This window comes from Pteropus alecto, unplaced genomic scaffold, assembly GCF_000325575.1.
Source record: "Pteropus alecto unplaced genomic scaffold, ASM32557v1 scaffold8, whole genome shotgun sequence".
In the NCBI taxonomy this organism is placed as follows: Eukaryota; Metazoa; Chordata; class Mammalia; order Chiroptera; family Pteropodidae; genus Pteropus; species Pteropus alecto.
This window is the reverse complement of record NW_006494609.1, coordinates 14,488,454-14,502,020: the sequence shown is the minus strand read 5'-3', so window position 1 is coordinate 14,502,020 and position 13,567 is coordinate 14,488,454. Positions and strand designations below refer to the sequence as shown.

General features: G+C 53.0%; 1 protein-coding gene across 1 annotated transcript in view; it reads left to right on the top strand.

The window, feature by feature from the left end:
• The window catches only part of TTC7B (tetratricopeptide repeat domain 7B), a 209,615-nt gene that overhangs the window by 171,960 nt on the left and 24,088 nt on the right, over positions 1-13,567 (top strand). The window contains exon 19 of the mRNA XM_025042114.1: positions 693-895. Within this exon, the coding sequence (XP_024897882.1) occupies positions 693-895 (203 nt within the window). The remainder of the gene's footprint in view (positions 1-692; positions 896-13,567) is intronic.

The following is a 13,567-nucleotide window of genomic DNA, read 5'->3' as shown; positions in this document are numbered from 1 at the left end:
TTGAGGCCTGAGACTGGGGGAAAGGTCATTTTCCTGCTTTTTTTTTTTTTTTTAAAGTGACAGCTTGCTTTTTCAAAGGGCTTTGTTGACATTATGCAGTCAGTAGTCTCCAGGGTGCAGTAACTTTCCCGGGTTGGAGCTCAGGGTCTGATGCAGCAGGCACTTCATTTCACACCCATAAGCGTGTAAGCCACAGCCCGCTGCCCTTGTCACACTTGCTGGCATCAGGAGAACAGGCCAGAGGACAAAGCCACTGCCCTGTGAGGGGCTGCGACCTTTAGTTTGCTTGTCCTTCAGCTTGTTCTGGCCCTTTCTCTGTGGCTGTCAGACTGTCAGAGCTAAGGACAGGTGTCAAGGTATTCTAGGTGGGCCCTGAGGGCGAATGTCCCTGAGGGGCCCCCAGGCAGGCCTCACTCCCCCCTCGTTGGTGGTAACATTTGTCCCCTTCCGAGCCTCACAGTAAGAATGACTCAAGTCCCTGCGTAACAGTAGGTGTGAGGGACTGTCAGTCTGCAGCCGCTTCCACTCCGGATGGGGGCCTGGCTGGCTCTGGTTCCTGTATATTCCAAATGGGCCCCTGCCAGATTCCCATGGGGGGAATGTAATGTCCCCAACCAGAGTCACAGCCGTCCGCAGGGCCTCTGAAGGGCAGTGAACCAGGAAAGCATCTGCCTCTGCTCTCTTCCCCACAGCTGAAGTGTACATCGGCATCGGGAAGCCTGCAGAAGCCACAGCCTGCACCCAAGAAGCTGCCAACCTCTTCCCAATGTCCCACAATGTCCTGTACATGCGTGGCCAGGTTGCCGAGCTCCGAGGAAACATCGACGAAGCCCGACGGTGGTACGAAGAAGCCTTATCCATCAGCCCCACCCACGTGAAGAGCATGCAGCGACTGGTGAGTGCGACAGCCGGCGGGACCCCCACTCTTACATCAAACTCCCCTTGGAAGCAGCAGGTAGCTCATGACCCTCAAATCCTATTCGGGTTCCAAAGGCCAGATGCAGTTAGCTGGCCAGGCTGTCACAGTGCACAAAGCCGGCGGGCACCGTTCCTGCTCTAATTTATATAAATGGAGCCCTTAAAAGTTGGCAGGCTCAGGCTTCGCAGCCCTACCCAGTGGTCCCATGCGGTGAGCGGAGAGTCTGAGTCAGCAGTCCGATCCACCCTGTGGCTCCGGGTTTCATAAAGATATTCTTGTGGCCCTGGGCACTGTCATTGTCATCTTGATCTGTGTTCTGCTTGTAGCAGTCACCTTGGGGTGTGTCCACCCGTACCCCAGGGAAACGTCAATACAAAAGTGAGAGCACTTTAAAAACTGGGGGGTTCTCTTACCTTGAGGGAGCCAGAGACTCCAGCGGATGGTGGCGGCAGGGGTGGGGAGGGCAGGTCTTATCACACCGAGAGGACTCAGGTAAGTCACCCCTGTCCCCACACTGTGTGGCGTGGTAGCTCTGCAGAATTGCGCACATCCCTCTTCTGGACGCCCAGGCCAGAAGCCTCGGGTGGCCCCACTGCTTCCCCCCTCCCTTGCCTTGGAGTTAGCCACCCGACTGCCGGGTCGGGGAGCAGGCCTGCCACTCCAGGGGATCGCCTCTGTCAAGGACATACACTGAGCTGCCGCACACGCCATCAGCCTGCTGTGACCTTTCTGTGAGAGTCTGAACTGAAACGCGCACGTTAACCCGGTCCAAGGAGCTGGTGGGAAGCGGTGTTGCTTTCTCGGGGCCCGCGTGCCGGGCTTGGGTTCTGAATCTTTATTTTGTTCATAGCGGCAGGACATCTGTGACGTAGTGAACCACAGGGAAGCAGAGGTGCCCCGCTGTCAACTACCCTTGGGAGCCCAGCCTCCATAATCAGGGGTGTGTGGTATGGGAATCGAGCACTGGACAAGGAGTCCAGGGACAGAGTCCTGGCCCTGGTGGTGTCGCTCGCTCGCTCTTTAGCTTTGGGAAAAGCCCGTACGCTCTCTGCACTCAGTTTCCTTGCTGTAAAATGAAAACATTCAGCAAGATGGGCGGTGAGTTTCCGTCCAGTGCTAAGATGGTTTTGTAACTAATAAGTAAAATCTTCTCTGAAGGACCCCAAAGCCTTCGCTCTCTTGCCGTTTCTCATAGTAACATTACAAAATGGAGCAGCTGCTGAGCAGGAACCAGCGGCTCTCAGCAGGAGAATGCCCAGGTACCAAGCGTTACGCTTCCAGGTCAGGCCTGGGTTTGAACTCAGCCCCAGTCCCTGCGCCTGGGAAACCTTGGCCTTATCGCTTGACCTCCAGCAGCCTTGGTGTTTCTGTGCATTGGGCTGTGACTTACCCAGTTCATTTGTGAGAAATGAATGAAATAATTTACGTAACAAGGCCGGCAGAGCTCCGGGCACCTAAGTAGGTGCTCATTAAATAGAAAGCTGACAACAATCATTTTCAGTTTTAAAAATAAATCTGACCTTATAATAATTAGAGTGACTTAATTTTTTTCAGCTTCCTTTTATAAGTGTTTTGTAGCTCAATACGGCTTTATAATTTTACATATTAGCGAAACATTAGTTTGATTAAAAGTATTACATGGCTTTTAATTTTCGTCTCATATTGTAAGAGGGATTTGTAAGAGCTTTTGAGATCTCTGTGCTTTTTCTAGAGCAGCACAGAAGAGGTGTAATCAACCCCATGTGCCCAGCCTTTTTATTAAAAAGAGGCAACGTGCTTCTACCTCGAGGCCTATGAATTATTCAGAGAAGTATTTCTTGTTCATCCCCAAAGAGAACACATGAGACAAAAGATCACATAGGAAAATCGCACCAGGAAAGTTTTCTGTTTCACCTTTGGAGCCTGTCAAGACACCTGAGCTCCCTGACAAATGCCAGACGTTTTCCTTTCTGAAGAGCCCAGCACAGGAGAGCTGGCGAGCGGGGGCCGGGTGACAGGGCCTGCTGCATGGTGGGCGATAACTGAGCCTTCTCTGGCTCAGAAACGTTAGCCGCTCTGGAGGTCTCACCAGTAGAAAATAGTAATAAAATAAACTCTTAAGACTTTTCTCAGTGTATCCCAATATATTCGAAAACTACCCAAACTGGAGGCAGGTTGAGACCAACAAGCCTATGAATTTTGAGTTTAGGTTTTCATAGTCCGAAATTGCCTAGACACTATCATCAGTACGCTCCCACAGAGTAGCTTAGATCATTCCTTCTTGGCGGCCTTGTAAACGAGGCATGCTGGCCTGTGTTCTCTCAGCCTGTCCCCACCCCCACACACAGCCCAGCCCACACCTGGCAGGAGCCCCACAGGTAGTGCAAGACCTCCTGGTGCTGTGGAAAGGCAGCCCCTGGAGCCCCAGGCCACCCAGCCCTCTCCTGCCTTCCTCCCAAGCTACACAGGCAAGCTGTGTCTCTATGGCTTTGGGTGGAGGGAGGGAGGCAGATGGCCTTGCACACACTCTGAGGCTAAGGAGGATCCCCTAGGCCAGAGCGGCCTGGACTGGGATCCCAGTTCTGTCACTCAGTAAGTAGCTCTAGGACTTGGGGCAAGTTACTCACCCTCTTCGTGCCTCAGTTTCCTCAGCGATATAGATGGGTATCATGTTAGCACCAGACACAAATTAAGCACAGGAACTGAAAATCTCACACTGAGTCACAAAAGACCCTGCTCTACCCTCAGACTGGTCTGTAAACCCCTAAATGAAGAAGGCTCAGCAGGGACATCACACGCTGTCTTTTTACCAGGTCAAGGCCTAGGAAAGGGCCCAAGGAATTGTAGCCCTGTCCTCAAAGTGGCAGAGGGAGGCAGGAACGGAGATGAGCGTTGTCCTCAAAGTGGCAGAGGGAGGCAGGAACGGAGATGAGCATTGTCCTCAAAGTGGCAGAGGGAGGCAGGAACGGAGATGAGCGTTGACACTCGCCTGGCACTCAGGAACAGAGGAGTGTATAAGTGAGGGGTGGGCCAGGACCCCCTGCCCCCAGTTCAGAAGGGTGAGGCTCAGAAGGGCGAGGCTAGAAGGAGTTTGCAGAACAGGAGCATGAGAGACCACCAAGGAACCAACCAAGGAGGTTCCGGGGAAGGGAACTGCAGGAGGATCGTGGTTCCTCGAAAAGCCCAGAGTTGGGGGAAGTGTGTCTGCGTCAGCACTGGAGCTCTCGGGAGGAGAGGAGCTGGAGGCGCAGTTGGAGGGAGCTGTTCCGAAGGAGGGAAGCCACGGTGTCTGTTCCAGCTGGAGACTAGGTGGCTGATGGTGACAGCAGAGAGCTGTGAACAGTCGGGAGCTCGTGCTTGTTCCATAAAGAACAATGATTTGTTAACTTCTAGGGGTCGTAAGTGGCAGCATGTGCCAGATCACCTGACTCAGCTTGGAAGAGAGGCGTGACTTCAGCAGAAATGCAAACACATTAATAACGTGAAAAAGCAATAATGACTCGGAGGCAGATGGCATTTATTAACGTTAATAGAAGGTCAGACTTGCTGAAAAGAAACGTAAATTAAACCCCAGCGAAAGCTGTCAGTTTTCTAATAGTTGTGTATGTGTTTAAATTCACATATAGAGAGAAGAGAGAAGAAAAGTAATGTGTTCAGTACTAATAATGAGTTAGCACAGGACGAGAGGCAGAGAGCTGAGTGTGGGCAGATATTAAGGGCGCAGCGCGCTGAAGGGGTGGGAATTACAAAGCAGTGTTGTGGACGGGGAGGAATTCATAGACTGATCAGACTTTTCTCAGAAAATCTTAAGGCGTATTTTCATATCATTTTTGCATAAGTGTATAAATTTACATACATTTGAGTGCTATGTTTAAAAGCCTTTCGCTCCCAGTACCCAAAATGAATTCATGAAACGGGGAGCAACCTTTTTCCCACCGGTTATTCTGTGATCTGGGGGTAGGGGCCGAGGAGGGAAATGGGGCTCGCCCTGGACTGAGGGCCGAGGAGTGGTGTCCCCAAGCCGTACTGCCCAGGCCAAGGACAGGCACGGAGACTCAGGGTAGCCGAGGACAGAAGTGCCAGGACAGGCTCTGCGAACAGGGACATCCGCTCGCCTTCTGGTGACGTCAGCCTGGGCTTTTGAGAGCGATGCATTGAGATGCGCGGGTAAGAGAGGACCGGGACCTTCGAGAAGAGAGAGAGGAGCGTGGACGGGCTCCAGGGAGGCCCCACGGAGGGGAGTGGATGAGGCAGGAAGGGGAAAGTACCGCCGACGAATAAATTTACCCGATCAGGTCTCTCTCTCCAGTCCACTCGACAGGTTGAGAAAAGATGTGGGACAAAACCAGACGGCAGGGTCGGCAGGGCTTGGCGCGGTGGACACAGGGCTTGGCGTGGTGGACAGCTCGTGGAGAGAGAGAGAGGCAGGTGGACACAGGGCTTGGCGTGGTGGACACAGGGCTTAGAGTGGTGGACAGCTCGTGGAGAGAGAGAGGCACATGCGCCCCGAGCAGCTTTGAAGAGGACTGTGAGCTGGAGAAGGACTGGGCCCGGAGAAGCATGGGAAGGGGGCAGCGGGGACACTGGGAAGCCAGCCCCCTGCCCCCACCTGACCCCCAGAGCGAGGGAGGGAGGGAACTGCTGTGTCGGCCTGAAGGATGGCCTTCAGCTAAGGCGAGTCCGATGGCAGAGACGAGGACATTTCAGAGCTGATGCGAGAGATGGGAATGAAAGCACTAAGGAAGGGGCCATCCCCTCGAATGGCAAAGCTCCCGAGACAAGGCGGATGCCAGGAAAGGGAAGAAAGCCACCGGCCATTCAAAGCAGGGTAGCTGGAAGGCTGGGAAGGGGGGGTAAGTCCCACTGCCAGAGGAAGTGGGAATAAAAGACCAGAGATGGAGCTCCCCGGAGAAAAGGGAAGATGAGTGGGAGGCGAGACCTTGGCGTCGATGGGTTAGGCCCAGGTGATCGCCCAAGGAAGTGCGGCCGAGAGGCCGGCCTGCCCCAGCTTGCGGGGGGTGAGGGGGGCAGGAAGGAAGGGGTGGGGATCGTAGAAGGGAGACCACGGTGAGGTTAGAAGGGGCGCAGTATTGATGTTACTATAAGGGGCCGATCTAATGACAAAATAAGCTTTGCGGGGGAGGTGGGGGCCACCAAGGGCCCAAAATTGCTTGTTTGTCTTCTGTGGATGAATTGAGAGACACGAAAACCCCTGAGTTCAATCGAGACGGCTTCAGGCACCATCTCGGAGGGTTTTCGCCATGATCTTGTATTTCCTGAAACGTCGGGAATCTGGAGTGACGTCAGGTGTAAAAAAACTTTACAAGTGGGGTGGCGGTTCTGTGCCAAGGGAGGACGGGAGGAGCAGAGACTGGCAGAGAGGACGGCTCAGCTGTGTAAAAAGCGCCTTTTTACTGCGACGTAGCAACGGCCTGCCGCCTCGATGGTGGGTTCGGCGGGGGGACCGCGAACGTGCGGTGCAGGGGGTTATGTCTTAGGGATCGTCACGACATTTTAAGGTGTTTTAACAGCTCTCAAGTTCGATCCCGAAGCAGCCATCGCAGCAAGGCTGAGTAATGGCACCGCTCCGAGACGGAGCCTCTTCCGAAGTTGAGAGGAGAGCTCGCTTTAAACGGTGCTCCAGCTTGCAGGCTCGTCGGCCGTGGGAAAACGCTCCATCCTGTTACGCGTGGCGAGCCGAGCCGGGAGGGTGGCAGAGAGGGTTTGGATGGCGGGAGTGAGGCTTGCCTAAGGCAGCTCGCCCTGCTAAATGAGGAAACTTTAGTGTTTTTCTCGCTCCCATCTTTTAAAGTGTCTATGTGTTTAATGAGATGTGGGCAAAATTGCTTGTGTCTCAGATTTTCTTAGCAGCCTATTTTCCAATTTGTGCCTCTGTTGGAAAAAAAGAGGTAGCCTGAAGTTGATGGACTTTTCAGGGTTATCCAGAGACTAATGTCTGTGTGTCTGTCTGATTTATCCATCGGTCTAGTAAGGGGGCCCCCGGGGCCCGGGCATTCAGACAGGACAGGGCTACACATCTTTTCCTTGGAGAAACCAGTCTTGAACGGGGTGTGGGGGGCAGGGTGGTGGTGGCTTTGATCCCTGGTACAAGGACCCGGATACCATTATGCTAATGGAATAGAACCGAGCTCCCCTTCCTCTTTCAAGTGCTAATCTTTCGAAGTGGGTCTCTTTCATCCAAAGTATCCATGCTCTTTCCATATGTGGAAAGAATGATTGGCAGAAAACAAAACTTTACCATAGTCTAGTGAGAAGGCCCTTTCATCTAGTGATTGTATTTTATCTTCTTTCAGGATGAAAAAAAAAACGCTTTTAAAATTTAGGAGAACAGTTTTTTTCTTTGAAGAAAGGCTTATGAAATATTTAAATGTGCCCGCCCTCCCTGTGCGTTCCTGCGCTTATTGATCGTGCTCTCTGACAAGGGGACAGGACTTGGTTTCTCCAATACCTTTACTCGCCCTAACTGGGATTCACACGGAAACCTAGTGCGTTCCATTAGACGCCTGGGTCTCTGGCCTTCGTATTACCTTCTCCCCCTCCTTTTAATGGTATTCGCTGCATTTTAGAGCCTTGGATGGCTTGAGGCCCTTTCAAGAATTATTACTACTTGGCACGAATACGGCTTTAACCTCTACAACAAAATTGAAAACCTCGCATACCATATCTGATGTGTTTGTCCTCCCTATATCAGGTGAAATGGAGGATTTATTTTTTTACTGACAGGGAAAGTGCTCTTGGCGACCTGCCCCAGGTTACCCTGCAGTTTAGGAGCAGGACTGGTCTGGAAGCTGAGATTGGATGTTAGTAGAGTTATCGAAGAATCTGTAGCTTGAATGATAGGACGGCATAGAGGTTAAGAGCATAGAGCTGGAGCTAGCTTGCCTGGGTTCAAGGCCCCGCTTTGTCACCAACTGTACGGGCTGAGAGAAGGTCCTTAATCCTTCCGCACTTCCATTTTCTCGGCTGTGAAAGGGAGGTGATAATAGTGCCCCCCACCCCCAGTGTTACTGTGAAGGGTACGTGGGTTAACACAGACTGCATAGCGCTCCGTAAGCACAAGCTATAAGCATTACTGTCATTCTCTGTAATTTGGGGCACAGCTGTGGTGGAAGCCCGTCCGTATCTTTTTGACAGTGAGACGTTTTTCTTTCCAAAAGAGCTGACCGTGTGTGTCGTCTTCCTTCTGATCCAGCACGACCACATTTCAGCAGTTGGAAGAGCTGAAGTGCACGTCTATCATGGCGCATGGTTGGCCAAATGCATAGTACTTTTGATTTTAAGTATTACTTTCTGACTGTTCCTATTGACCCCGAAACCCAGGTGTTTAAGGTTGAAAGGAGTTGAAAGGAATGAGTAGAGACCCCAGCTGGCATGACTTATCAGGTAGAGACCAAAAGCATCTCTTCTGGGCTCAGAGTGGGAGGCCGAATGGGCCAGACCAGGGCTTCTGTGGCAGACCCCCCAACCCATGGCCAGGCTAGGGGCGGGCCCTTGACCTGAAGGGCAGGGCTGCTTGTCAGGCACCGGAGATCAGTCTGGGCAGCAGGAAGGGCAGAGCCTGTCACAGAGCCCAGCTTAAACAGCACCATTTCTCCCACCCCACCCTACCTCCCCCCAAGGGTCCCTTTGCCCTTAACCCCCCTCTCTTGAAGCCCTTGAGCCTGTGGAGTTATTTGTTGATGGCTCTGTCTGCTCCTTGGGGGAAGGCACCATGCCCGAGGCAGCACAGTGGCCTGTGTAGACCGAAGGTGGCAGGTGGGCAAGGTGGGATTGGGGAGGGAGAAGGAAGAGCAACTATAAGTGAACTTGAACTTAACAGGTGTCCTTATTCCCCTTTTACAAATGAAGTCCCCCAAGCACAGGATGCTATTTCGCCTGAAGAGATTTTGAGCAGATGTCATTGGACTGTGCTGTTTTCAAATAGTCAGATTCACTACTTCTCTGTGCGGAGACCTTTGGTGTTTGTTGGCTTGGGTTTGGCATAGACCCTTCCAACCCTGAATCCAGGAAATGACGTTGAGGCGGGACTGGAGGATGCAGCCACGTGGTTTCACGTGAGACCATGGAGGTTGGAACTAATTAACAGAACCTTTCAGTGCAGTGGATCTCAGGGTATTTTATTACAGGCTGGATCTCAGAGAGGATGTGTCGAGCTCTAAGGTGTGGCTCCTGTCAGGTGTGCTTGGCACAGCCAGGTCCCTAGGCCGACCTGCAGCACCTGCTTCAGGGGCTGAATGAGGCAGGAGGCCGGAAGACTCTGGGTGGGGGCAGTGACCACCCCTCTCATGTTTAGACACTCTGTCCTGTTGTCCCCAAGCACATTCTTCTTTGTCAGATCCCGTAGCCCATTTGGGGAGCGTAGCGGTCACCATCCTTAGGCCACAGACTGCTCTGGAAGAGTGTCCAGGAGGCCCTGCTGGAGTCCATAGTGATCTTCCCAGGCCGATGCGTGTGCCCTGCTGATGTGTGGGCTGCTGCTGTCTGTCCACATGGGCAGCGTTACAGTGAGAGAGGCTGACGGTAGCCGTGCCCAGGTGCGGCTGTCTGCCAGACCCGCCAGGCTCTCTCAACTCCATCAGAGAGGATCGCCGTCTGGGAAGCTGACTCACACTGATGACACCCATGAGAGACCTCATTTCAGACCAGAAATTAAAATGGTAATTTACAAGTAATTGTACCTTTCCTGGGTCAGACTCCTGGTGCTCCTTCTTTCCCTCCTCCCCAGAGGAGCTCACCCTCTAAGCTGGATGACAAGCCCCAAGGCCTCGCCCAGAGACAGGGGCTGGGGAGGCCGAAATGGCCACCCCTGGGCATCCTGGGCACCACGGCAGACATATTGACATGGCAGATGCCAAGGGACTGGGGCTGTGCAGATCCAGGCACAGTCCTTCCTGTGCCACAGACAGCCCCTTTCCGAGGCCCAAAGCTCTCCCCACTGTCACTTTCCCTTTGGACCAGAGCCTCCCTCTCCAGTATCCTGTGGTTACAGCCAAGAAGAGACAGCCTCGGGCCTTGGGAATACCAGGAAAGCGGGGAGTTTGTCACCCTGGCCCAGAGCAGCCTGGTTCTCTGACCTCTGTGGGCCAAACAAATATCATTAAATAGCATTTCCTGTTTGAAAAAAAACAGACACCCAAACCCCACTTCCTCAGGTCGGACAAATTCTCTTACAGTCAAGTTTCAGTTGGTCACCCCCCCCCACCCCAGTCATCTGTCCCCAAGGACACTTCCTTGTCCCTTGATGGTGACTGGGGACACACCCTTGGCCCTTCTTACCTTGTTTCCTCCATAGACTGTGAGCCTGGTGTCCCATTAAGGGTGTGACCTTCTGCTCTTGGTCCTAGGCTAAGGGAGTCTCTTTTTGTACCCCACCCCTACCCCGAACCCAGATTAAAGCAGCTCCCCTCATTTCCACAGCACCAAGACATCTTTGCTTTCACATCTACTTGGGGGGTTCTCTGGGGAAGAGGGGGGAGCCACGTTGCTCTAACCGGGTGTACATAGTACCTGCACCCGTCTTGGTGGAAGAGATGACAGCCATAGCAATAACAAAAAGTGGGCCTGCCAAAGCGGGGGTCAGAGGTCGATCCCAGTGAAGAGGATATTTGGGAGGAGGAGGTATTGGAAATTACCTGGGGGAAGAACCAGGTAATTGAAAGGTTTTTTGGTTGTGGTTTTGTTTTTCTTTTTTATGATGCAAGCTATATCCTCATATCCTTTTGAAACTGCATATTTTTAGCTGAAGACATTCTCTGCTTGTTGGGCATATGTGTCCTCCTCGGAGCAAGAGGAGTGTCACTTGGGAGTCTGGAACTTCTGCGGTATATCCACATGGCTCCTGTGGAGCTTACGGCCCATGCTCTCGCCACCTTCTCCCCAGAAACAGTCCCTCCCCAGGCAGCGTCGCTGGGTGGAAGGATATGCTCTGCAGACATTTTCTGCTGGATTTTTGGATTCCTCCTACCACTGCAGCATTTTCTCAGTGCTGGCCAGGGAGAGATGGCATCAGGCCACCCTTGCTTTTCTGAGGGTTGAAATTACAGACCAGAGGCAACGCAGACCCAGCGCAGGCCGTGAAATGCAAGCCATGTCACTAGGCGTTCCTGTGCTGCAGCTTAAGGAAAAATTTAATTCTGTGTTTATTTCTGTTTTCTGTTTTGGAGTCTTAGATGACTAATTACAGGCAGTGCAGTTCAGTGTCTCGTTAGTAATTATAATCTAAAATTATTTAAAATCTGACATACTCTATCCAAACCGTTTATTCTTAGAAATTCTGCCCCGTTATTCCAGTACGATTTGACATTTCGCTTCCACTGCCTTCCTGCCTCGCCACAGTTGCTGCTCCCCAGCTTGGATCAAGGTATCTGATCCAAGTTTTCACTGATCTGGATCATTCTGTGTTCTCAGGTACTAGTTCCCAATTCCCCCTCCTTAGTTCAGGCCTCCCTGGATTTGTAGCCCGGCTGTGTTTCTCGGATCCCTCGGCATCCCCCCACCCCCAGCCCACCTGGTTACCTTCGGCCATCTCCTGCCTGAATTGCTTCCCCATTATTTGGTGCTGGTCCCAAAGACTCCTCCCCTCCGCCCACCAAGTGCTCCTGGTCTCTCTGGGCCACGTCCACCTCACGTGTTGTCTGGACCTTCAGACTGAGCTGAAAGCTCTTCAGCCCCAAGGTCTAGGGAGGACATTCTTTAAGAAGTCTCTCCCAGGTACTGCTTCAGCTTTTAGTCACCAGCATTGAGCAGGGGGGCCTGAAGCAGACAGGTAGCAGATGAAAGACTACGGACCTGACACCAACCACAGCTGCAGGCATTGCAGGGTTTAGAAGGCCAGTGAGATTCCTCACTGTAAGCACCTCCTTTTACAGTTGGGGAAGCTGAGCCAGACAGGAGAAGGGTCTTGCCAAGGGCACAGAGCAGTGAGTGACAGACCCACCAGGAATCCCGACTCCGTCACTTTTGAAGGTTTCATGCACACTCTCCCTATCTGTGAAATGGGATGGCAGCACCTGCCCTGTCAGGTCGGGGATGGGGGTGAAAGGGATCAGCTCTCCGACTCCGCCAGGGCAGACCCTGGCCCCAGAGAGCTCCGCCCGTCGCTCTGGAGAAGACCAGTAGGATTTCGTACATCTTTGAGGACTGGAGGGCTCCCGCACTGTGTCTTCTGAGCTGTGGCCTTTCTCTTTTGCTCCTGCCGGAGTGAAGTCTTGGTCTCTTCCCTTGCCTCTTCCCGCCCTGCTGTGTAGCATCCTTTCTCGCAGCTGCTCCCAGCCCCAGATATGCCTGAATCGCCAGCTCCCGCACTGGTTTCTACGCCCAGCTGGGTGCGGGAGAGATTCCAGGTCAGCCTTTGGCTCCCCTCCCGCGAGGCCAAGGGGGTGGGGGAGAGGGCTTGCTTGGGAGGAAAGAATGACAAATGTTCCAATGGCAAAATGTACCAAGAGTCACCAAGTCTCAACCCTCAGGCTCTAGGGAAGTTCTGACTTGGGGCCAGGGCAGGCCCCTGACCCCTGCTCTGGGGCCCTATCCTCGCAGACCCCGTGTCCTTGGAAACCGGAAACGTGTGAGCGCGGCTGACCAAAGCGTGGGGTGCAGGTGTGCAGAGGCTGCACCCAGGGGCATTTGGTGAGAGCACTGCCCAGGGCCCAGCGGCAGTGGCCTTCCCTCTAATGTGCGTCCCGAGGCCTCAGCAGCCTCCTGGGGAGAGGACAGAACCACGCAGCCCCTCCACCAGCACCTTGGTCTGGGCCCCAGTGCCCAGAAAGCTCCAAGTCTCCGGGAGCGTCAGGGAAGCCCGTCGAGAGCTCCTGACGGGAGAATGCTCAGGGGCCTATGCCAAGGCCCCTGAGCGTCCGGACCACTTTGCCCTGGCTGCACATCGCCCGCCCTGTGTTGGCTCTGCCCCCTTGGCTTCCCCCCGGGTTTGCTGACTGGTGTGTGGTCCCTCTCCCCATCCTCCAGCACGCTGCCTCCCTTTTCCCTTCTGCTTGGTACATACAAAACACCTGTCTCTTAAAACACCTTGGCAGGTATTGTTTCTTTTAAAGCTTTTCAGAACATCGACTAGCTAGTCACCCAAAAGGCTTGTGAAGCAGGAAAGGCTTCGATGTGTGAGCACCTGCTCCGGGTCAGGTCGTGGTCCAGCTCTTCCTTCAGCATCGCATTCGGTCGCCACTTACTCAGCACACAGCCCCTTAGTAATTGTCATAAGGAATAAATGAGGTGATGTCCATAAGGTGCATCGAACCTAGTTTTGTGCCAGATACTGGGCTGGATTCTGAGGATCTAAACATGCTGCTCCTCTCAAGTCCCAAAAGTCTAGAAGGAGAGACATAATTTATGTAAGTAAGTATAAGGAAGGTCATGGGGCCTCTGATGGACGGCTGTGCAGGGCGCGGTGATCTTTGCTCCCAGGGGTGCAAGACAGAAGGGGCTCCACGGGAAGCGTGACCTGGGGGCCGAGTTTCAGCAGCTGAGTAGAGATGAAGACTCTTCCACAAGTTGGGGGACAGATGGAGTTTAAATATATAATTTTAAAAAAGAGCTGTTAGAGATAAGTATGGGACAATTGGGGAAATCTGAACGTGGGCCAGGTAGTAGATGATCATGAGGCACTATTGCTTTTGTTAGGTGTGATATGGTTGGGTG